The sequence below is a fragment of the Marmota marmota genome, unplaced genomic scaffold (assembly GCF_001458135.2).
Source record: "Marmota marmota marmota unplaced genomic scaffold, marMar, whole genome shotgun sequence".
Classification (NCBI taxonomy): domain Eukaryota; kingdom Metazoa; phylum Chordata; class Mammalia; order Rodentia; family Sciuridae; genus Marmota; species Marmota marmota.
This window is the reverse complement of record NW_026000082.1, coordinates 11,346,981-11,371,770: the sequence shown is the minus strand read 5'-3', so window position 1 is coordinate 11,371,770 and position 24,790 is coordinate 11,346,981. Positions and strand designations below refer to the sequence as shown.

General features: G+C 51.9%; 2 protein-coding genes across 2 annotated transcripts in view; both read left to right on the top strand.

The window, feature by feature from the left end:
* Acot11 (acyl-CoA thioesterase 11) overlaps positions 1-721 on the top strand; it is a 94,065-nt gene extending 93,344 nt beyond the window's left edge. The window contains exon 17 of the transcript XR_007351998.1: positions 671-721. The gene's annotated coding sequence lies outside the window, so the exon portion shown is untranslated. The remainder of the gene's footprint in view (positions 1-670) is intronic.
* Positions 1-24,790, top strand: part of Mroh7 (maestro heat like repeat family member 7) — a 43,192-nt gene that overhangs the window by 10,402 nt on the left and 8,000 nt on the right. The window contains exons 3-19 of the mRNA XM_015484952.2: positions 671-754; positions 1,716-1,795; positions 2,055-2,184; positions 4,008-4,103; positions 4,601-4,705; positions 4,849-4,984; positions 6,363-6,475; positions 6,810-6,986; positions 7,370-7,524; positions 9,805-9,943; positions 11,450-11,640; positions 15,073-15,210; positions 17,078-17,192; positions 21,348-21,488; positions 22,285-22,464; positions 23,013-23,168; positions 23,451-23,573. Of these exons, the coding sequence (XP_015340438.1) occupies positions 671-754; positions 1,716-1,795; positions 2,055-2,184; positions 4,008-4,103; positions 4,601-4,705; positions 4,849-4,984; positions 6,363-6,475; positions 6,810-6,986; positions 7,370-7,524; positions 9,805-9,943; positions 11,450-11,640; positions 15,073-15,210; positions 17,078-17,192; positions 21,348-21,488; positions 22,285-22,464; positions 23,013-23,168; positions 23,451-23,573 (2,259 nt within the window). The remainder of the gene's footprint in view (positions 1-670; positions 755-1,715; positions 1,796-2,054; positions 2,185-4,007; positions 4,104-4,600; positions 4,706-4,848; positions 4,985-6,362; positions 6,476-6,809; positions 6,987-7,369; positions 7,525-9,804; positions 9,944-11,449; positions 11,641-15,072; positions 15,211-17,077; positions 17,193-21,347; positions 21,489-22,284; positions 22,465-23,012; positions 23,169-23,450; positions 23,574-24,790) is intronic.

The window sequence follows — 24,790 nt, the reverse complement described above, 5'->3', positions numbered from 1 at the left end:
GGAGAAGGTGACAGGAGCATGAGGCCCTGTATTTAGGGAACAGTCATCCTCATCCTTCTTGTCATCCGCCTTACTCTTGCCCTTCCCTCTTCTCACACCCTGAACTCCTTCTCGACTCTGGGTCTTTGCCCTTTCCATTGATAGAAGTGGAAAAGAACTCTGGGCCATCTTTACCCTGCCACCATCTCCATTCTGTTTTTTCTTTACTATTTGAAATTTATTTACTTATTTCATGGCTAGCTTCTCTTCTTCACCTTTAAGATAGGGTAAGCGATAGGTTACTTGGAGGTGGGTTCCTGTGTTCCCTCTGTCGTGCAGCAGAATGCCCTAATTTGACTGGTATGTTCTAGAAGGTTCCTAAGTGTTGGGGGAATTTCAGGTTGGATGCTGAGACCTTTTCTGTCTCTCCCTGTCTTTTCCTCTCATTTCTGATCTCCAAAAGCTGGCCTTCAGGATTACCCTTCCCATCCCCATTACCAAGATTTTTCTCCAGTTTTCACCCCACTCCACCGCAAGTCCTCCCTGCCCCTGCCTAGGGGTGGGGGGAGCTTGTCATTTCTGTTGAGCTGATGCTGGGAACTGGCTTTTCAAGGTGCTGGGTGTCAGCAGATGCTCTATGCACCCCCAAGGGCTGGCTTCAGTGGGGCTTCCCCTGTGGTTCTGTTCCAAGGTTGAGAACGTCAAGGCCGTTCCGAAGGGCCAGGACTTGCTGGAAGGGGAAGGAAAGAAGAAGTCCATGATGAAGAAGATGATGGTGCGAGGGGGGCCACAGCGGTGTGCGGCACTGGATGGGAAGGGGTGGAATTCCTGAGCCCACCCATTGATGAGACTGGGTGAGGGTGGGTGGGGTGGGAGGAAGATAGGATGAAGGACAGGTCACCTGGACTTGAGCCTTGGCTCCCCTTCTACTTGCCCTCCACCTACCCTGAGGGAGCTTGGGCAGGTTATTTTTCTTCTCTGAGCCAACTCTCCTCATTTTGCAGATGGGGTCACAATGCCCGTGTCTCTGGGAGAATAGTCTAGTGGGCTTTCCCTGCAGAGCCTTGTGCATGGGAAATGGTTATCACTGAATCATTCTTTCCCCAGAAATTCCTCCTGGTGGGCAACTTCAGGATTGCTGAATGCAGTCTCTTCTCTGTTATCCACCAGAATGAGTTGGGCAAGGTTAATCACTGAAGTTTATAAAATTATATTTGGCTTTGTGTCCCTTGAAAAAAGAGAGAGAGAAGAGACTAGGGTGTAGCTCAGGAGTCATGTGGTTGTTTAGCATGTGTGAGGCCCTGGGTTCAATCCCCAGCACACTTTCATTTATCTGATATCACTGAGCACGAACTGTATGTAGGTGCTACATCAAAAGTGAAAAGTAGAAGATCCTTTTAGAGGATTCCAACCAGCAGCTTTCAGGGGCCATGAGTAGTGTTTTTTGCTTGGGCAGCTCTGTGGGTGAAATAGTCTTCTGTCACTAAGCTGCTGCAGGAACAATTTTACCGAGTTCTCCATGTGGGGTGCAGCAGGTGAGGGCTGGGGGTGTTTGGGGTTTTGAACTGAAGTTTCAGGATAGAGTTTGAGGAGTGAGCTGGCTCTCTGGACCCCGCTGGTGGGGGACTCTGCCCAAGCTGAAGGGCTGTTGCACCTGCTCCCTTGAGGAGGGGTGGCATTGGCTTTGGTGGTCTGTAACCAGGTGTCCTCATTGGCCCTCTGTGGTCCCTGTCCAGAGGCAGATCCAGGATGAGCCGCTGGATTCCCTTTCAAGCTCCGTCCGCCGGCAGGCCATGGAGACCCTGACCCAACTGAGGTGTCCACACCCTACCTCTGGGCTCTGCCTGACTCTCCTGGGCCCTTCCCTGAGCCCCTCCCTGCTCCGAGCCTCCCCCTCTCCCTGGCCCAGTCCTTGCCTGGCTGTCAGCCCTCCACACCCACTCTCCTGGTACCACCTCATCTCGTCCTCCTGTGGCTTAGACCTCAGCATCCAGGCCTGTGCCAGGGGCCCTCACCCCTGCCCCGCACCTGCAGCCCCTCCCTCATTCCATGCCTCACTTCCTTTTTCCTCCCAGCCACACCCAGCCCATCCTGGGTGTGCGGGAGAGGGCAGAGCTGGTGAACACGTGTGTGCGGAGTGTGTTCTCACTGCCCTCGGTGCAGGCCATGCAGGAGAGAGACGAGGCCAAAGCAGAGGACATCCAGGTGAGGTGCCTGCCCTCCTTCCCAGGTGTGTCCCCAGGACTGTGGGGGGTCTTGGAATGAGCTGTGTCTCTGGACACTTAGTGGACAAGAGAAAGGGCCAGTTCTGGGAGTAGGTCGGAGCCTTTACCCTATGCCTTAGCCATGTGGCCTGGGTCACTCACCTCACCTCCCTTGGCCCGAGCTGGCATTTGATAAATTTGGTGTGTAAATAAAATCACTGCAAAGGCTGCCTCTCCATCTGGAGGCCCTTCACTTCTGGGCCCTGCCCTGAGAGAGGGAAGTGGGCAGATATTGGTATGGCCGGAGGAGGTGGCCAGGGTTGGGGGGCAGGTGCTGAGGACTGAGCCATAAGGAAGCAAGATTGGGGAGCTGGAGCAGACACCTAGAGGAGCAGAACCTCAAGGGGCTCATTTGAGCATCTTTGAAACTTCTGTGAAGTCATCGTGGGAGAAGTAGTGGAAGTGACCTTCAGTCCAGGATGAGTGGGGAGCCAGGTCGGGGGGAAGGTTGAGGAAGAGGGATTCCAGCTCAGGGTGAGGCGTGTTCACCCATCCTCCCCCTCAGCCAGTGTTAGCTGAGTACCTCTCCTTACCCGGCTCAGTGTGGGGACCTCACAGTAGTGCTCAGGGTGGAGGAACATTATCAGAGGTTCACTCAAATAAATGTAAAATCACTGCCAGCAGGCAGTGCTACACACAGGAAAGTCTTGGTGCTGTAAAGAGCCTGAAATGGGAGACATGGCCTAGAGAGGGTCGGGGTCATGATTCTGGAGCTGAGGTTAAAGAGAACTCAGAACTGAAGGAGGGGGCAGAAGGAAGGGTATTTCAGGCAGAGGGAGCAGCCTGTGCAGAAGCCTGTGGACAGACCGTATAGTGACTGCAAGGACCACAAGCAGGCAGTGTGGCTGGAAACAAAAGTTCAGGGAGGCCAGGCTAGAGAGCAGGGGAAGCCAGCCCATGCACACAGCTGGAGGGCGCTGGGTGTGGAGCTGGGGTCCTCAGAGAAGACCAGAAGGCCAAGCAAGGCATCATTTACAGGCTGGGAAGAGCAGGCGGCCCTGTTGCAGTACCAGGTCTGGCCAGCAGAGGGAAGTTCTGCACAGTAATCAGCAGCAAATGGGAGGGAAGAAGGAGGTAGTTGGCAGTGAAGTTTGCTTGGTGGTTGTGGTGTACCTCAAAGGGCCACTAGCTCCAGGGTGTGTGCAGACTCAAGAAGCCTGGACAGTGACAACCTGGGAGATATACTTGGGGAGCCAGCAGAAGGAAGGGAGGCAAGGAAAGGAGGGCCTTCCCCAAAGTGGCACAAACCCACTGCTTAGCATTATGTGTGTGTGGTTGCTGCAGCCATAGAACAATTCCAGCATTGCTGCATGGTGAGCCAAGGGAGAGACGGCTCCTTTAAGGCAACTTGGAGACTCCATTTGGGTCTTAATCAGAGCAGAGATAATGAAAGTAAGGCTGGCCCTCATTCCTTCCTCCCAACCTGACAGCTCCTTGTTGTGTGACTTTGGACAAGTGTCTCCTCAATTTGAGGATGTAGATATGCAAATCACCAGGCACTCACCTGGCCTATGGCAGAGTCTCAATAAATGCTGGTTCTCTGCTTTCTCCCCCTTTAAGGTAGGAAGTACAAGGATCATAATTACCACTTTGTTGGTAAGGAGACTGGAACCCATGAAGGGGGAGTGATTTGTCCAATATCACACATCAGGCGAGTCTCAGAAGTGGGGCCAGAAAGTGGTTCTCATGGGCCCAACTGCCCCCTCTTTCCTGCCACCAGAGAGGGTGCTAACCCCTAGCAACTGGGTCCCCTCCTGTCCACAGACACTTTACCATCAGACCTTGGATGCTCTACAGACATTGCTTAATGCCCTCTTTATTGAAGACCCCACTCCTGCTGGACTGAAGAGCATCTTGGAGGTGCAGGGAGTGGGGCTGGGGAGGGAGCAGGGAAGGGCAGAGGGAAGCAGGGAATCAGGTCTGAGCAGAGGGAGGCTGGAACAGGAGTGATCTGACCTCAGGATGTCATTTTGGGCCAGCGTTCTGCCTTCCGGTGCTACTCACAGGCCCTGTCCCAGACTCCTGCCACCGCTAACTCTCTCCCCACCCCCCACTCTATGTAGAGCCACCCCACACAGCTCCTGCGATTGCTCCCATAGCTTCCCTCTCTCTATCTGTCCCTGTCTCTTTCTGCTCTCATGACTCTCCTCCTTTCATCTCTCTCCTCATTGACCTCCTTCCCTCTAGTCAGTGAGTCCTGTTCTCAGCTCCTGGACCCCATCTCTCCCTAAGCCCCACAAGAGGAGGAGGGCTTGGTGAGCTGCCTCTGTGCCCTCTCTGAAGCTCCTGCAGATGGTGCAGGCTGGCCTGTCTGCCCAGGAGCAGGGGCTAGCTGAGTCTTGCCCTGGTCCCCACAGCCCCTAGGGCCCTGGATGAACTCTGGGAAGACCCACGAGCGAGCGCGAGCTGTGAACAGCAACGTCTCCGTGTTGAACCACACACTCCTGACTCTGCCTTTCTTCGTGAGTGTGGCCGGGAGGGGTGGACGCTCCTAGGGAGACTCTTCCCAGCTCTGAGGGCTCTGCTGTCAGGGCTCTGTTCACCAGTTTCTGTGTAGTATTACTGAACCTGTGAGACTCCGCCCCTGTGATTACGACACCAACAGATGTCCTCGGGGTTCCCCGCACTGGGGCTCCTACTGGGGAGGCTCATCCTTCGCATTGGGGATCCTGACGAGGAGATTGGCCGGGAGGCGCTGGACGGCATCACCATCCTCTACACTATCCTGGAGCTCCAGAAACGTAAGCCCTGTGGGAGCCCCCCGTGCAGGTCTCCTGGGAGGCCACTCAGCTGGTCTTTGGCTGGAGACAGGCAGTGAGGCCCTGTTGGGAGATGGGAAGACCAGCCCGGGGTCAGATGGCCACTGGAAGCTGGTGTGAAGCCCTAGTTCCCACAGAACCAGGGGACAGAAGCTACCTACAAACAGACCTATTTTGATGTAAATAATCCTTTCTAAGCTTTTCCTCATCCTTCTGTGCTTAATTTGTGACAGTCATTTTCATGTCCCTACAGTACCGTATACACTCAGTCAAGATGGTCCCAACATCTTGTTTTCTTGTCTGTCTTCCCCACTCAAATGTAATCCCATGAGACTAGGGCAGGATTGTATCTTAGTCATCACTGTGTGCCCAAGGCCACATGGTGGGTGCTCTAACAAAGAGTAGGTCCTGTCTTAGGATCTGGAGTGGTGGAAGAATCTAGGGGCGACTCAATTTCAGGGAGCTAGTGATGTGGCATGCATTGTACAAGCCCCAACTCTTCTTTCTTTCTCTAAAGTCCCATTCCGCCCCAGTCCAGGTGACCCTGGCTTGCTCCTCTGGCTTAAGCTCCTCTGGCTCTGAAAGAGTGTCATCGCCTACAAGGACCTCTGGCTCTTCCTAGCTGTTTTGCTTGTCTAGGCTTAGATTTCCTTATCTGTATAAAGATTATAGTAGAATAAAATCTACAAGCTTTTGAGGCCTTTCCTAAGAGCTGGGCATGATGGTGCATATTTGTAATCCCAGGGAGGCTGAGACAGGAAGATATCAAGCTTGGGGCCAGGCTGAGCAACTTAGTGAGACCTTGTCTCAAAATAAAGAAGACTAGGGGTATAGCTCAGTGATAAAGCACCCCCTGAGTTCAAACCTCAGTACCGGGAGAGGAAAAAAAGAGTATTTGTGGAGACCAGCCCAGTGTCACACACCACATGAGTCCATTTATGAAGTTCAAAGCCAGGAACTCCAGGTAGGGGTTCAGGAATGGCTGCCCTGTGGGGAGCAAGGGGTAGCCCTGAGAGGGGTACACAAGAGGGCCTCTGGGATGCTGATTGTGTTCTGCTTCTTGACCTGGGTGCCAGCTACCCTACCTGGGTGTGCTCACTATGTGAAAATAATTAAGCTGCTTATGCAGGATTTGGGTCCTTCCTTCAGTGGCTTTTTTTTTTTAAGAAGTAGTTGGACACAGTACCTTTATTTTGTTTATTTAATTTTATGTGGTGCTGAGGATCGAATCCAGGGCCTTGCACATGCTAGGCGAGAGCTCTACCACTGAACCACAATCCCAACCCCCTTTGGTGGCTTTTAATAAAAAGTTGAGAGCAAAGTCTGGTCAGGCCTCACCTGGAAGGTTCTTCTCTTGCAGGAGCCAGAGATAAGGAAGAGACCAACAAGAAGGAGCTGTACGAGAGCAACAAGCGCTTCCTGGGGCCCTACAACCCTGTCAGCCCATGCCAGAACATCCTGCGTGTGATCGCGGTGACTGCTGCCCGTCACCCCGGGCCTCCCATGGGAGGGAGGGGAGGAGGACAGTGCCACACCCCAAGTGCCAGCTCAGCTTCCCCATAGCTCCAGCCATAGGAGCCCACCTGAGTGCCCCTCCTCCAGCTCATGCCACAACTTCCCTCTCCCTGACACCCAGCCTGAGTGCAGGGCCCATGCACCCCGACTTTTGTAGCTCTTCCCCAGAGGGTTCAGCCCTTGCTGATGTAGGCGGCATGCCCTCTGTAGCGGGTCAGGTAGTCTTTGAGCCTCTGTATGGCTCTGGCTCTACGCTTCAAGGTCTGGAGCTCTCTCTGCACCTTTGTTTCAGGAATTTGGAGACTTCCTGGGGCCCCAGCAGGTAAAGGACCTGTTGCTGGCAGCCCTGGAAGGGCTGAAAGGCAGCTCAGAGGCTCGGGGGAAGGACTCCGGGGAGATGATGCAGCTGGCCTCTGAGGTCACACTCAGCTCAGTGCTGGAGTGGTACCGCCACAGGGCGCTGGAGGTGGTAAGGCCTCCTGGGGGCAGAGGCGGGTGACCACTGGGGCCTGGGGACTCCCCTGTCCCTTCGGCCTGCTCATCCCTTGGCACAGCCTGTCTGACTGTGAGCAGGGTGGGAGGTGGTGGAACCCCCAAGCACTGGGGCAGGGCAGGGGTGGCTTACCACTCTCAGAGAAGCCGGCTCACCTGGCGGGGTGGGGTGCGGAGGTGGGACGCAGCCCCCTCTTCTCTCCCGTGCTGCTCTCCTCTTTCCTTCCTGTCCCCTCCCACCCCTGCCTCTGTTGCTGTCTCCTGTCTCCATCTTCTTTCCTCCTCCCCTCCCGCTCCCCTCCGTGCCTTCTCGGTTTTTCTGATGGACCTTCGTCCTGCCTGCTCATGGCTGTACTCCAGATCCCAGAAATCATGCAGGGCATCTATATGCAGCTGAGCCACATCCAGGAACCTCGGGCCCGTGAGGTGGCCCTGCTGCCCGTCTCCCTCCTGGCCAGCTCCTTCATGACGGAGGTTGTGGTGGCCCTGCTCATGTGTCCCCTCCCGCTGGACAGGTACCAACTGGGAGCGGGTTCTCAGCCACTACACCTCAGAGGGACAAAGTAGCTCCCCCCCAGGCTGGAAGCCCCTTCTACCTAGAGAAACCCCTTGCCCTCCCAGATGGCCCCTGCCCATGACCTGAGGTACTTAGACAACCATTAATCATTTCCTGAGCACTGCTGGGTGTCGTGCTGAGTGCCAGTAAAATTCTCTTGTTCTCAAAAAAGCTCCATTCTACGGATGAGGAAATTGAGACTCGGGAAGTTTCTTATTCTAGGAGCCCACTGAGCCATCAATAGAAGGAGGACCTAAACTTGGGTCTGACTGACTCTAAGCCCAGAGCTCTTAATGGAGTCATAAGAAGGAGGCCTGCATGTCCCAATTCTGCCTCCAGCCGCTGGTGGTCTTGGGCAGGCTGCTTGCCTTCTTTGGGCTTCAGTTTCCCCCCTAGAAGCAAAAGGAGGAATTGATCCCTATATTTACATCCCAGGTGGGTGGTGTGATGAAGTAATGCGACCAGCTGGGCTGAGCACCTGCTGGGCCTGTAGCTGTGCAGGGAGATGCCCCATGTTCACTGCCTCCAGGGAGCTCTTGTTTTGATGGGCAGAGGGGACGGTGGCCAGATGGTGACTAGTCTGGCTGACCTTGACCTCTCAGCCCAGGAAATGCTCCCACCATGTCTTTGAATAAATAAAACAAGGCAGTGGCTGATCAAAACCCTAGGATGATTTTTTTCTGAGTAAATGTGAAAGAATTATGCAGAGCTGTGCAAACAGCATTTTAGGGTATGCTCTAATAAGGACAGTTGGGGTCATTTGCAGAAGCCAAGGAGATCAGCAGGGGAAGTGAGGACCCAGCCACACATCCTCCCATTAGAATGATCCATCTCGGGGCTGGGGATGTGGCTCAAGTGGTAGTGCGCTCACCTAGCATGCGTGAGGCACTGGGTTTGATTCTCAGCACCACATAAAAATAAAATAAAGATGTTGTGTCCACCTAAAACTTAAAAATAAATATTAAAAAAAAAAGAATAGAATGATCCAGCATCTTTCAGATGCACTGATATCAGGGGCCTTCTTCTTGGGACCCCTAAATAGACTGTTTCATATGACTTCCAGGGATCACATGTGATAGCAGAGTCAGACAGGATAGAGGACAAGGCAGAGGCAGGCCAAGCATCTAGGCACGATGTTGAAGGAGGCCCCTCTGCAGGTGCCAAGCCTGCACTTGCATGAGTTCTAGAGTGGGGACCTCCTTGAGTTTTGTGTCCTGGATGCTTGGGTCTGGAAAATGGTCTCTTGGGCCTCCCAGGTAAAGCTCAGGTTTGAGGAAAGGAGTCCCATGGGGAACACCCTGGCTGAAATGGAACCACAGGGACCAGTCTTTTACGCCAACTCTAGAGGCTTCACTTTTGAGGACTCCACAGGGACAATCCCATTAAGAGTCACTGTTCCCGGCAGCGTCCCCATCATCCCCATCAGTTCTTTTTTTTTTTATTGGTTGTTCAAAACATTACAAAGCTCTTGACATATCATCTTTCATACTTACTGCTAATTGATAGTTTCAGTCCAGATGCAATTTACCAAGTGGCCATAAAGACCATTTTTACCATAAGTAATGTTGCCTAGCAACATAGTTGACATACTATCTTTATCAGGTTTCCAGGGGAACAAAGCTAGAGAGTGAAGGGAAGGTTCAGATGCTCATGTAGAGGGGGAAAGGGTTTTTGTTAACCCTTTAGCACTCTGTCAACTTCCCATGGCAGGACTTCTGTGGGCTGGTTTCTGCTGCATTCAGGGGTTTCCCCTGCCTGGGGAACTGCCTGCCCAGGGGCAGGAGACATGCTCCCTGGTATTAGGTGATAAGGGTTCCCTTTGCCTTGGTTCCTGCTCACTGGTGTGAAGGGAGGAGCACCGGCTTTGGAGACATCAGATCTGGTCACTCCTTGCTTCTGTAGCTCGTTAGCTGTATCTTCTTGGATTAGCAATTGTGCCTCTCTGAGCTTCTCTTCTGCTTCTATCAAATGGGAATAACAATGCCTGCTTTGAGGGTCATTGTGAAAATTCAGTTACCCTGCGTGGACCGGATTCTTTTTTGCTTCTGTAGCCCTAGAGATTTACCTAGTCCAGTACATGCTCAATAAATATTTGCTGAAATAGTAAATTGAATATAAAGCACCTGGCGTGGTCACTGGGCACAGGGTTCTCAATCACCATGAGCCTCCTTTCCCTTGGAGAGTGTTTTCTGGACCTTCCTTGCTGGCATCCCCTAACCATCCCCCTCCCCCACCTCAGTAATGGAGCAGAGATGTGGAGGCAATTGATACTGCGCAAGCCCAGCTGTGATGTCCGAGATCTTCTGGATCTGCTCCTGACCAGCTTGAAGGAAAAGCCAGTCACCAAGAAGGGCCGGGCCTCCATTGTGCCCCTGGCGGTGAGGACGCAGCCCACCAGCCCCACCATTCTCTTCTCCCTCCCTCCCTTTTTCCCTCCCGCTGTGTTCAGCTTAAAGGGCTCCAGCCCCCCCCCCCCCCCAGTGATACTTGGCCTTCCCTGGGCAAGTCCCTGACTCTGGGCTCTTGGTTGTGATCCACTAGATGACACAGTGGTGCCACCTGTGGGGATAGCAGCTTGCAGCAGTGGGAACAGCATAAGCTGGAGGTGGGCTGGGTCCTCACCAGCCAGGGTGTGATGGAGGCCTCGCCCTTCTAGGTGATGGGGTTCTCTCTGCCTCTATCACCTTTAACCTTTACCTGGTTCACCACCTGCTCACCTTCCTGCTTCCACTCCTGCCCTGTGATCCCTACCAAAGCATCTTCCAGAATGCACACCTGCTCTTCTCAGCCCCTGCTTTGGCTTCCCGTGGCCTCGGAGAACGCCATGGTGCTCCTACCTGGTACCCCTTGCCCATCTTGCCTCCCTCCCCGGGCCTCTTGCTTGCTCTAGTGCAGCCTCACTGGTGTTTGTCAGAACTCCAAACATCCAGCAGTCTTCTGCAACAGGGCCTTTGCACACTCTGTATCCACTCCTTGGAATGCCCTCCACCAAGCTAACCTCTGCTTATCCCTCAGCTCTCAATGCAAGCATCACCTCTTTGGGGAAGCCTCCCTGTTCTCCCTGACTTGCTCTGATCTGGGCATAGTATACTTTGCTTCACATACTTTATCTTGGAAGAATTTATCCCAGTTGTGATTTGGTAATAGTGGGGGGGGGGGGCAGCTATTTGGTTAATTTGTGATATGCACAAGCCAGTACCTGTCCTATTTGGCTCACAATGATATCCCCAATGTCAAACACACCAGGCACCTAATAGGTACCCAACTATTGTTGGGGGGCTGATTTGTTTATTTAATAGGTATTTGATAGCATCTACTTAGTGCCAGGCACACTGATAAGTTCTGGGGATTCAGCAGCAAGACCTTCCCAGAGACAGCCTGTGCCTTGCCCAAGGTTACACAGCTAGCCAGTGGTGGCACCAGGACCCAAGCCCAGATCTCTGCCCAGTTCTGGGCACCTGTGTTGTGACTGAGGAAGAGGCAGGGAAGGCTATAGCTGGTATCTGAAAACCTGGGTTCAAGTTCCAGCTCTGCCCCTAAGGGGCTGGGTGACTTTGGGCAGCTGCTTCATTCCTCTGAGCCAGTTTTCTTCAACTGCAAAATGGAATCAAGACTGTTTTAATTCTCAGGAGGTAGGAAGGGATCCCTTACCATGAATCTTCCCAGGTCACATGACATCAAACCCTGGACCAAACCTAAAGACAGGCTGTTCTTACTCTGGGGTGGGACCTGGCTAGAGGTCTGGGGTGGGACCCAGGCTCTCCCTGGCTGGGCCAGGGAAGAGCAAAGACCCAGGTCTAGCCTCCCAGAGCAGAAGTCCAGGCCTTAGGCAGGAGAGCAGGGAAGATGCCTTCTCATGCCACCAGCTCCCACTCCTCCCCCAGGCAGCCAGCGGCCTGTGTGAGCTGCTGTCCGTCAACAGTTGTGTCTGCCGCGTGAGGCGCATCTACCCGCAGCTGCTGCTGGCCCTGCTCATTCAGGTGCATTACCACATCGGCCTCAACCTGCCCGGCCGCGTGGCTCCTCGCAAGGATGCCAAGACCGACACACAGCCGCCTGCCTTCGTACCTGTGCAGTATGTTCTGCCATCTTTCTTGATCCCGCTGTCCCTGGGGGGACAGCAAGACCCTCCACAAGGCTTCAGGGCAGTCCATCAATGGAAAGCTCTGGGACTAGACGAGAAAGCAGAAGCACACTTTTTTTTTTTTTTTAAATAATGTTATTGTATTTTTTTATACCTTTATTTTATTTATTTATTTTTACGTGGTGCTGAGGTCTGGGGTGGGAACCATGCTCTCCCTGGGTTCAAGTTCCAGCTCTCGTGCCTCCCACATGCTAGGCAAGTGCTCCACCACTGAGCCACAACCCCAGCCCCAGAAGCACACTTTATTATTAGAGTTAATACTTCATTCAGCAGCTGTTTTTGAGCAACTGCTCTCTGTGCCCAACACTGCTTAGCACAGGAGCACAGGAAGCTGTCCTCCTCCCCCAGAAGCTCACCATTGAATTTTCTAGACATTATTTGTATTAGGTGCATGTGTAAGGCTCAACCAGTTTAATTTTTAATTATTTATTGGAATAAGTAGTATATGCACATGGGTTAAAAAAAAAAGACCTCACACAGGTACCCATTTTTGCTCCTATCTTATGCCATATCTTAGATCTCATCACACACAGAACTGTCTCATTATTATTATTTTTGGCATGAGGGATGGAACCCAGGGTGCTTAATCACTGAGCCATGGCCCCAGTCCTTTTTGTTTTTTGTCACAGGATCTTGCTAAGTTGCTTAGGGCCTAAGTTGCTGAGGCTGCCCTCAAATTTGTGATTTTCCTGCCTCAATTTCCCAAGTTGCTGGGATTACAGGTATATGCCATTGTGCCTGGCCTGTTGAGGATTTTTCTTATTAATTTGTAAGAGCTCCTTATATATTAAAGAAATTAACTTTTTGTCCTTTGTATTCTAGTTTTTAACTTGATCTGAAATTATTTTATTGTTTTCTGCCATTCAGAAATTTATATATTTTGTACCAGGGATTAAACCCAGGGGCGCTTAACCACTGAGCTACATCCCGAGCCCTTTTTATGTTTTATTTTGAGACAAGATCTCACCAAGTTGCTTAGGGTCTCATTAAGTTGCTGAGGCTGACTTTAAACTCTCAATCCTCCTGCCTCAGCCTCCCAAACTGCTGGGATTACAGGTGTGTGCCGTGGTGCCTGGTTTAACTCTACATGGTGACATGGTGTCATTTGGGGCTGTTACAAGCAAATCTTTGGGACTGGGGTGAAGAGGAAGGGAGATGGGTAGGGTCATTTTTGTCAAAATGTAGGGCCAGATTGAGGAAATAAGAAACAGTGCAGAGGACACACTAGGAATTAATTCTATGTCCAGAAGCTTTGGCCTAAACACATACTCGTCCTGCTGTGTGAGGGAGGGCCAAGAGGGCAGGCCCAGCTGCAGCTGTCTGGACGCACTGAGCTCAGAGCTGTTCCCCTGGACCATTGCTGGGGAGGTGACCAAAACTACTCTGCAGATGGAGCCACCCAGGAGGGAAGGCCGCTGCAGTGGCGGGGAAGCACTAATCTCCCTTAGCAGAAGGCGCTAATGCTCTAACTTGAAGAGAAAAACCATTTTTCTCCTCTGAATGCAAACCTAAACGACTCAGCTCAGCCACTCCACCAGCACAAGGGGTTCCTGGGGGAGGAAGAAGGGCAGAGACACCTCCCCCACACCCTCCCACTCCCTCCATGGCTGCTAGGGGATGCTCCTGACAGCCCAGGTCCCAAAGAGCCAGCACAAAGGCTCCATGTTTCTGATTCCAAGGGCCCTGGCCTCAGTTGGAGCTCTTTTTTCACAGTGGATTGCTCTACATTTAAAAAATAGTAGAAACACGTTGGGTGCAGGGGTGCATGCCTGTAATCCCAGCAACTCAGGAGGCTGAGACAGGAGGATCATGAGTTCAAAGCCAGCCTCAGCAACTTAGCAAAGCCCTGTCTCTAATAAAATATTAAAAAGGGCTGGAGATGTGGCTTGGCAGTTAAGGACCCCTGGGTTCAATCCCTGGTACCAAGAAAGAAAGAAAGAAAGAAACATAACAGATGAGGTGGTGCACACCTATAATCCTAGGTACTTGGGAGGCATGAGACAGGAGGATCACAAATTTGAGGCCAGCTTGGGGCAATTTAGTGAGACCCCGTTTCATAAAATAAAAAAGAGGGCTGGGGTGCAGCACATGGCAGAGCATCCCTGTCCCAACCCTGTACTGAAAAGTAAACACACAGAAATGAAAGCAAATTCCTGAGGATGAGGCTCTCCTGATTTCTGACAGGATTTGTTCTGAATCACAAGAACTAGCAGTTCTGTCTCTTGAGCTCCTCAGATCAGTGCATGGTGAACCCTTCAAGCACATGTGTATGTTTTGGAAAACTTTGTGTAAACTTAAACTTTATCCATTCATGTCAGTTTTTATCTTAGTAAAAGTTTGTGTATGCAGTCCTGTGCCTCATAACAAGGTTTTGCTCAATGGTGGGTATACCTAGGAGGTCCCTTAGGATCATGGTGGAGGCCAGGTGTGGAGTAGGCTAGACCATTGAGGTTTGCATAAGCACCACTGTGATGTTTGCACAAGGACAAGGTCAGCCCACAAAGCATTTCTCAGAATATATCCTGCAGTTAAGCTATGACTGACTGTATAAGAACAACTACAGAACCATGCAATGCCAGGCATACGGTAGGAGCTCAATAGATGTCCCCCACAACCAAAGCTCCTTGAGCTTACTCAGGAGCCTAAGAATGCAGAGGCCTGGTCAGTGCCCCGGGGTGTAAAAGGTTCCCAGGGGACTCTGCTGGGCACCCTGATGGTTCTTTCTTTTTATTTTCTTAGTACCAGGGATTGAGTCCAGAGCGCTTAACCTCTAAGCCACATCCATAACCCTTTTTATTTTTTGAGATAGGGTTTCGCTAAGTTGCTTAGAGCCACTCTAAGTTGCTGAGGCTGGTTTTGAACTTGTGACTGTCCTGCCTCAGCCTCCCAAGCAACTGGGATTACAGGCATGGGCCACCCTGCCCAGCGGGGAATCATTTCTTAAATGTCCCAAGGGAGAAAAGGACTCTGTCCTGGACAGGAGACTGAGTGTCCAAGTGATCAGAGAGGACTGACCTGCCAGGGGTCCACCCAGCCATGGGCTTGATGAGGAGTGGAGGAGAGAGAACCAGGTGGCTGGGGAGAGCCTGCTCAGCCTCTTCCTGCGGTGCATGAGGCTCGGTGGGAAGAGGGAGGGTGAACACCCCATCTTCCCAGGGAAGGAGATTTGCTTCTGTTTGCTCTCTTGTTCTCCAAGCTAAGTATTTTACGAGCCTCCCTTTGCAGACACACTGCTTACCTGTAACGACATGGGGGAGAAGCTTGTGGGGCAGGCGGCAGCTGATGGTGAGAAAGTGGAGGGCTGAGGGAGGCCTGGCCTGCCAGGGCCGGGGGACTGAGCGCTCGGCCCCCTTGTCTTGGCAGCTGGGTGGTGAAAGTGGTGAAAACCCTGCTGCTGAAGATGGGCTGCTCTTACGAGGCCACCTCCCTGGAGGACCAGGGTGGCTGGGAGCTCATGGGGCAGGCGGAGAACCACCATCGCGGAGTGTCTCTGCTGGCAAGGTGAGCCCGGGGGACACCTCAGGCAGGGGCGGGTGGAACCTCCAGATCTTCAGACAGACTTGGGTTCCCATCTCTCTGAGCAAGACTCATAGCTCCCTTTGTCAACTCGTCTCTGCAAGGGGCTATTGTCCTCCTTGGCAGGTGGACGACACCAACAGGAAAGGTGGCACTTACTCAGGGAAGTAACCGTGGACATAGTGGCCCCCGGCAGTTCTAGAGCCCGTAGGTTATTTACCAAGAACCTTTTCATAGGAATTTGGTTCCCACACCGATGTGGTGGAAATTATGGTGTCAGAGCATCCGGGAGGGGCTATGGAGACAGTCTGACTGCATCTGACGCTGAGCCCCTTCCCTGCTGTGTGTCCAGGGGCCAATGACTGCCCCTCTGTGTCTCCATTCCCCCTTAGTAGTACGGAAATAGTAAGACCCACTTCTGAGAGTGGAGTGAGGATTAAATAAGGTATTTTTGTTGTTGTTGTTATAGTTGGACACAATACCTTTAATTAATTAATTTATTTATTTATTTATTTATATGTGGTGCTGAACCCAGCGCCGCCCCCATGCAAGGTGAGCGCTTTACCGCTGAGCCACAACCCCAGCCCTAAATAAGGTATTTTGAAGAGCTCCTGGCATGTGGTAAGCCCAGCACAGATTAGCTTTTGCTTCTATTCTGGTGCCTGGGACAGGCATTAATATACATTTTGCATAGGAACATGCCTAGCTCCAGAGGGCAGTCATGTGCCCAAGATCACACAGCCATATGTGACTCACTGGTCCTGACCAGAGCTCTCCTCTCAAATACACACAACTTCCTGTGGGTCAGGGGGAGCACCTTGATTTCTGTGATGTGTCTCCTGTAGGAGAACCTACCCCGGAATGCTCAGGAGGACACTCTCCCCAGGGTCTTGAGGTACAACTACATTTACTGAGCAGCAACTATGTTTAAAAGACCTTGTGGAGAGTTGTTACATGGATGATCTCATTTAGTTCTCTCACCATGACCATTGGAATTACATTATTACTATCCCAGGGTTACATATGAGTATGCTGAAACCCAGAGAAGTTAAGTGTCTGCTTCAAATCACACAGCTAGTGCTAGGGCCAGAATTTGAACCCAGGCCATCCCACTCCTGTCCCTGTTTTCTGCCTGCCACATTTTCTTGATTTGCTGATTTTTGGAGCATCGTGCATGGGCCTCATACTTGAGCATGCCTTGGGACCATCTCCAGAGCCTCATGCCCACTGCCCTGAGTTCCTGCTTTGGGAGATCTGGACTAGGACCTGAGAATATGCATTTCTAACAGATTCTCAGGTGTTGCTGATGCTGGGTGGTGGGTGGAGGGGGCACTTTGAGCACCACTAGCTTAGAGTGAGCGAGGCAGCAGGAATGGGGGAGCCCTGGGTTGGGGCTTCAGCTCTGCTGCCTTCCAGCGCTGTGCCCTTGAGCAGCCGAAGCTGTGAAATGGGGATAATAACAGCAACTGCCTTGAAGGTGATGGTGAGGATCAAATCAAGTAGCAAGGTCAAATGGTTTGGCTGCCACCTGGCGCTTAGTGAAAGGACCCTTACTTCCCCTCCTTCCTGTCCCTCCCTCCAGGTGTGGCCCTGTGCAGCCGGGGTCTTTAGCTTGTCTCTTACTGACTGGCTCTGTGCCCTAGGCACACTGCCTTCACTCCAGGCCTCAGTTCCCCCCCCCCCCCGTGTAAAATGGAGGAGTTAAACTAGTTGCCTCAGAGATCCCACTGGGGAGAGGGCCTGGGAACACAGGAACCCAGATGACCCTGGCTTGGGGGATTTCCAGTGCCATGGTCGAACTCCGGCATGTCCCCTGAGGCAGGAGAGCCTGAAGGGACTGTCCCCTCACCAGGGCCATGGTGCACTACTCCTGCCAGGAGCTGTGCCGCATCCTCTACCTGCTCATCCCGCTCCTGGAGCGAGGTGACGAGAAGCACAAGATCACCGCCACAGCCTTCTTCGTGGAGGTACCAACTGGGACCTGGGCATGGGGTGGGGTTGTCCCGGGCCTCAGTTGACAACAGTAGTTATTTCTCCTGTGCAAACAGTGCTTTACAGAATCCAAAGCCTTTCTAGGGGTATGATTTCTCAGAATATGAAGACCCTACCGGTCTCCCTCTCTTGCCCACTCCTCTCCCCACACTGCCCCACTGCCCCACTGCCCCAGGCAACCACAACCCTGGCTGCCAGGCATCGAGATGCTGATATGAACTTGATCCCACCTGGCCTCCCACAGCAACTGCCTTGAAGGGTGATGGTGAGGATCATCATCACACGCATCTTGGTGCATCTGGAGACAGAGGACACTCAGATATTAACCTGGGGGGGCCACAGTGTGACTTGTTTGAAGACGGGGAAGTCCAGGCTGTGGTGGGAGAAGAGGAGACTCGAGGGAGGAGGTGTCAGGAAGGGTTTCCTGGAGAAAGGAACATCTAAGCTGAGCAAGTGTCAGTGGGAGGTGCTGGAGGGGGGTGCTGGGAAGTCAGGGAAAGCCGGAAGGGACAGATCCAGAAGGGGAGAGTCCTTAGCAGCGGTTGCTAGTATCTGTTGAGCACTTACCATCTTCCAGGCATGTGCTAGGAGCTTACATTTACTGCCATGATCCAGTTCATCCTCACAGTAATCCTTTGATCACTTTGAAGGAGGAAACTGAGGCACAGATTTCAGTACCTTTCCCAGGGTCCAAGTGGCAGATTCAGAATTCCAAGCCAGACATTTGGGTTCCAGAATCCCCCACTTCTTTTTCCTTTTCTCCCTCTTTCTTAGTTTATTCTTATTGGGATAAAATGTATGTATATATATAAAACATAGTATCTGCCATTCAGCCCTTTTAAGTGCACAGTCATCATCCTGCCTTCATCACCACCGTCCACCTCCAGAACACTTTTTTTCTTCTCCAACTGAAACTGTACCCATTAAACATTAGCTCCCTCTCCTATTCTCCCCCAGCCCTGGGAACCTCCATTCTTCTCTCTCTCTCTCTCTCTCTCTCTCTCTCTCTGTCTCTCTCTCTCTCACTTGTATCAGGGATTGAACCCAAGTGTGCTGAACCACTGAGCCACATCCCCAGCCCTTCTTATGTTTTATTTTGAGCTAGGGTCTCACTAGGTTGCTTACAGTCTTGCTAAGTTGTTGAGGCTAGCATCAAACCTGCAATCCTCCTGCCTCAGCCTCCTGAGCCACTGGGATTCCAGGCGTGTGCCACTGTGCCTGGCTCCATTCTACTTTCTCTCCCTATGGGTTTGCCTACTCTAGGTGCTGCATGCAAGGGGGGACTTTGTCCTTCTCTATCTGCCATTTCCCTCCCTGCAGTGGTCTTCACAATTTATCCAGGTGTGGCATGTGAAAGGACTCCTCCCTTTGGATTGCTATCATATGAACACACCACAGGTCGTTTTCCCCTTCATCTGTTGACTGACAATGTAAAGTCCACTCTTCTGGCCACCACACTTTTCTGCCTTTTATGACCTGACAGTTGTCATGCAGGGGAGTCCTGGCTATTACAAGGGTTTATTGCTCAAAGGCAAGAGGCTCAATGTCTGCTTGGATAGTAAGAAGGATAAGGAAGGCTTCCTGGAGGTGGTGACATTTGGGCCTTGACAGGTGAGTAACGTTTGTCAGGTGGACAGGAGGCAGCAGGGGAACTTCTTGCATCTTTCCCCTCTCTGGGTGCACTGTGAGTCTGGAGAAGGGGCCATGTTGTGTTTGCATTCCATCCCCAGGCCCGTCCTAGGAGGGCTCCAGAAAGTGGGGTTTGGATGGGCAAGTGAGTGCCCAAAGGAACACTGCCAGGCCCTGTGGGCATCAGCAGAATGTGTCACCTCCAGGGAGGACAAACCTTGGAGTCAGGAGCCCTGGGCTCCAGCTCCTGCTCAGTTCTACTTCTGATTTCCCTGACTTGGTGATGGAAAGGGAAGGGACCATGTCTTGCAGGCCTACTGTGTGCAGCCTGTTCACGTGTCACCCTGTTGTAGGGACAAACAAGGCAGGGCACCAAAGATAGCAGGAAACAGTTTTATTTGGTTGCAACCAGGTTCTGAGGGTACAGATTTTGCTGTAATCAATTAATCCCCTGAACCCCCAGTTCAGGTAGTTTCAGAGTTTTATACCCAGCATGTAAGGGGAGGGGCTCAGAAGTTCACAGTCTGCAGAAGTTCACATGAAAGCAGCTTTTTCTTTCACTGTTCTGGGCAAGTAAACTCTTCAAGGACAACACCTGAGAAGGGGAGAGCTTCTTCTCCCCTTTCTTTCCTCCCCCTGCCAGCTGTTACCATGGTGCCCATTTGTAACTTACCTTAAAAATGCAGACATCTCTGTGAAGCCCAGCTCAAGGCCAGAGGCCTTGTTTGCACATTTCTTCAAAGTATTATACTGGATATGTTTGTGAAAAACTAGTAAGGGGTGTCCAGCACCTGGAGTGCTGGTATCTTCTCGGCCAGTGGCCAAGTAAACAGGGTGACACGAAAATTGGAAGTCTATCTACATTGGACTCTTTTGCAGAGACTCTTTTGCTGATAGTCCTAAAATCAGCCATGGTGGAGAGGGCTTTTCTGTGGAGAAAGGGGGTGCCACTTCAACCCCATCAGTCTGCACACAACCTTGCAAATAATTGTGGTGCTTATGGTTGAGGGAGGCCAGGGGTAGTTTTCAAGGCCACACATCTCAGGGAGTGCAGAGATTCTGCCCTGGTTGGTCTCTTGGGAGGGGCTTCTCTCTAAGTCTGCTAGTGGCTGACACACAGATTCTTGGGGGAGGGTGTGAAGGTTGGAACTTGGTAGACCTCAGGGGTGTCTCCAGGTCCACTACAAGGTCAGGGACTCCAGATTTTCTGATCCCAGCAATCCTTAGGAGCCCTGAGCACTGGCCCTGCCTCTGGGGCAAGGGTCGTCTTGTGGGCTCAGGCTTTTCCACCTCCCCAGCAAAGGTGCCCGTGCCTATGCCTGCACCCCATAGCCCTCTACCTGTGATTGTCCTTGTGTGTGCTTGCTGCTCCAAGGGCAGGTAAACTCAGGGAGGGAACTCTGTGACTTGGGTGAGTCACTTAGCCTGCCTGTGCCTCAGTTTCCTCACCTGCAATTTGAAGACTGAATTGCCGGCCTCACTGAATTTCAATGAGGATGACATGTGCTTACATGTGTCCTTAGAACAGAGCCTGGCACCTAGAAAGTGCTTTCTGTGTGTCAGCACAGCCAACATCACTGTGCCTCTCCTGTCTGACCTGGTGCCAAGTCGTGTGGAAGGACGGGTGGGTGGTGGGTGCAGCCACTCTTCCCTGTCCCCTCCCTCTGGTCAACCGCCCACCCTCTCCTGCAGCTCTCCCTGTGCCCTGTGATCCCTTCTCACAGACACAGATCTTAATAGTGGTGGTAGGTATTAGGCATGGGCACAATGGGACACATGTTCATGAGGATAACGGCAGAAACTGAAGGGAGGGCATGAGGAAGAGGAAGGAGGGCAGTGGGGACAGGGGAAGGGCAGTCCTCAGGAAGGAAGGGGCCAGAGTTCATGTTGGCCTGAGCTCATGCTGCAGGTGTTCCCTAGTCTCACACTTCACCCCAGAGCTCAGGTTAGGTACCCAGCCCAAGGAGGAAGCCTTGATCTTTGCCCCCAAGGAAGCCCCCAGGTGGCCAGGAGGGGCACACAGGGCAGAGGGGGCCTGAAGGTTTCCAGGTGCTGCCTTGGGATGTTCAGGTCCAGCATGGCTCCAACGGTTGGGTTTTGGATGGAGCCATGGAAGGTGGTGGGGGTCAGAGAGGAGGTGGGCGTCCCAGCAGAAGGGCTTCCTGCCAGCACAGAAGGGACAAGACAGCCCAGCCATTCTGGGAACAGTGGGCAGCTTGGGTGGAAGCTGTGGGCTGCCGGGTGGGCATGGTGTGAATGAGGCCACAGGGGCCATCAGGGGCTGGATGGCACAGGCAGGGAGAGGCACAGGGCTCTGAGCTGGGGAGAGACATCGTTTTTGCCACGAGGTGTTGAGGACATGTAGAGGAGGTCTCCAGCCAGCTGCTGGTTTTCCAAGTCTGCAGCTCTAGGCGGAAGCCGAGCCTGGTTTTCCCCAAGCGTGGGAGACCTGTGGGCCACTCGCACCTCAGCCTGGGAGTAATTGCCGTTGGTTTCCTCAGCTCCTCCAGATGGAGCAGGTGCGCAGGATCCCCGAGGAGTACTCTCTTGGGCGGATGGTGGAAGGCCTGAGCCACCGTGACCCTGTCATGAAGGTGTTGTCCATCCGAGGCCTGGTCATCCTGGCCTGTAGGGCTGAGAAGGTGAGTGGAAGGCAGAGGAACACCTAACCTAGCCTGGCTCTGGGCTGGAGGAGTATGGAGCTCAGCCATCCGCATCTCAGCTCATGGCTGGAATCAGAGCCCATTTCTGTCCATCCTCAGTGGTCTCATCTATACAATGGATCTACCTTTGTAACCTTTACGTATTATATTCTTTTTGAATACTTTCTAATCAGGGTTTCCCACAATGACTCTGAAGGCAGGTGCTAGGAGGGAAGGGAATGGCAGTAGTTATTATTATTTTATAGATCATCATTATGGTTGGAGGAGGCCAGGGGTCATTTTAAAGAAAATATTTATTTTTATTTGGTTGCAACCAGGTTCTGAGGGTACAGATTTTGCTGTAATCAATTAATCCCCTGAACCCCCAGTTCAGGTAGTTTCAGAGTTTTATACCCNCCTTACCCCCCCACCACCCCACCCCCGTTATTGACATTTTTAAAAGTGCTTTGTTTTTCTGTTGCACTGTTGCAGCTCAGGATGTAGCCAGGACAAAGGGACAGGGCATAGCTATAGGAAGCTGACTGAAAATGCAAGATGTCACCTACCTAATCCCAAAGATCCTAGAAATCCAGGCCAGGAAGGAGTTAATAAGGCCAAAGAAGGCTTCAGGGAGAGGGAAGAGCTTGAGTGAGGGCATTCCAGGCAGGTGGCAGGGAATACACAAAGGCCGGGGGATTGGAGTTGGGCCACCAAGTGCAACTGGTGAACTAGAGGCCAAGTCTCCTACCTGCTAGCCCAGATAGGAACCCCTCTCCCAAATGGCTCTGTTCCACAGACGGCCAAGGTGCAGGCCCTCCTGCCATCCATGGTAAAGGGCCTGAAGAATGTGGATGGTGTGCTCGTGGTAGAGGCGGTCCACAATCTCAAGACCATCTTCAAGGGGCAGGACCGGAAACTGATGGACAGCTCAGTCTATGTGGAGATGCTACAGGTCCTACTTCCGCATTTCAGTGATGTAAGGACTCCCGCAGGTTGAGGGAGGGATAGGAAGTGGGGTCCTCTACTAACTTGGGGGCTGCAATACCTCCCTTGCTGGCCCTACCCCATTGGGTTCTGAGTAGGGCTCCAGCCCAGAGGAAGGGGCACCTTGTTTCAACTGGTCCTTATCTTCTTGCAATTGGTTCATCCAGAGAAGATCCCTTATTCTAATTGGTTCCCCCTGGAGGGAGCTAATCAAGTCTGACCAGAGAAGGTGATCATATTGCTCTTGGTTCACCTAAAAAAGGGATACTTTTTTTTTAACCAGTCCTGGTAGAGGGGGGCATTTCCCCACTTGGCACAAAGGCACCTTTTAGTGAGTGAAGGCCCTGGCTGAGAAGAATGAAGAGAACTCCATACCTAGGCTTGGGGGAGGAGTAGTGGCCCCAGACAGCCCCACTGGGTGGCTTGGCTGTTCTTTGTCTCTGTGTCTTTGTGCCTGGAGGGCCCCTCAGAATGAGGGAAAAGAAGGCCCTGGAGCCTCCTCCTGGAGGAGGGGCGTTCTGAGCCTGGGGTCTGCTGCAGTTAAGAGAGGATGTGCGCCTCTCCTGCATCAACATATACGGGAAGGTGGTCCAGAAACTTCGGCCACCCCGCACTCAGGCCATGGAGGAGCAGCTGATCAATACCTTGGTGCCCCTACTGTTGATCATGCAGGAGGGCAACACCAAGGTGGGCCAGGTGAGCGTGTGAGGCACTGGGCCTGTAGCTATGTCTCCCTTTGTGGAAACAAACCCGGACCACAAACAACCCATTGGGGGCGGTTATTTATGTCCAGCCACATCTGTCTTCCCAAAGTGTCTAAGTCAGGATTCCCCCTGAAAATGCCTGACTTCACTTGTACCCCTTCAAATAGGAATTGATTTTTCCAAAATCCACTTTTTATACTTTTTATTTTCCTGGAACATGTTCTGAGTGTCTTAGAATTTCATAGTTCTGGTATTCCCTTCCTCTTGATCCCAGAAATGTGTGAAGACCCTGTTCCGCTGTTCTTGTTTCATGACTTGGGAGTTGCCAAAAAAAGCTTATAGCTGGAAGCCCTGGGACAAGCAGCCACAGGCGGTGGCCAAAATCTGCAAGTACCTTGTGAGTTTCCAGACTCTGCCCAGGCTCCTTACGAGTGTGTTGCAGGTGGGGATCCCATCCTTCTCTTATCCTTCTCTGCACACCAGCATCCTGACAATTTCCATGACCACCTACAACTGGTTGGCTCTGGAAAACCCATCTCTGACTTCTCTCCCCACCTCTGGTGGTCCCTCTCCACTGGCTTACTGGACCAGTGACCCCTATGGGGGTCACTGCGAGCTAGCACGTCTCTTTTGAACTTTAAAGACTTCCCTTTCATTCTTGTTCCGACCCTCTAGGTTCTCAAAGCAGAAACCTAGAATCATCCTAGACTCCTTTTTCTCACCTTCCACATCTGATCAATCTTAAAAATCCTAACTCTCTCTCATTGGGGCCATGAGTCTAGCTATCTGGTGGGTCTCCCAGCCTTTAATTTTAATCTACTCCCCTTCCAGACCACCAGGGTGGCATTGTTAAAACACTAGCCTGAGCCAGGTGTGGTGTGCACGCCTGTAATCCCAGCGACCAGGAAGGTTGAGGCAGGAAGATTGTGAGTTCAAAGCCAGCCTCAGCAAAAGCGAGATGCTAAACAATTCAGTGAGACCCTGTCTCTAAATAAAATACAAAATAGGGCTGGGATGTGGCTCAGTGGTCAAGTTCCCCTGAGTTCAATCCTGGCACCCAAAACAAAACAAAACAAAAAAACACTAGCCTGTCTCTCTATATATTTGCACGTACAATATATATTATATGTTTATATTATATATTTATACATAATATATATGTTTATATAATTTGCATATTATATGTACATATAATAATAATAGATAATATTTTCTGTGTTGCTCAGATGGAACCTGGACCTTGCATGTACTAGGCAAACATGTGAGCTATACCCACAACCCCTAGCCTGTACAATGTATCCCTGCATAAGGGGTTACAGTGGCCTCCTTTTCTGCAATAGCAATTCCCAGGGTGTATTCCCTGTGACACTAGTTTCACCAGATATGCCCCAGGTGAGTGTGGGGAGAAGTTCTAGGATGAATAAATTTAGGCAATGCTTCATGATGTGTGCATCTCAGCACATGAAAGTCTCTGAGATGTTTTGTGCTGAGGAAAAGCATTTGTGGTTGTTGACTTCAAGGTAAATTAATTTAACCACAGAAGCCCCTCTCTAGGTGGTACCTGGGGGCAGCCTGAGTAGGAGCAAACCATGCTTGTGCTGAGAAGGACAGCAC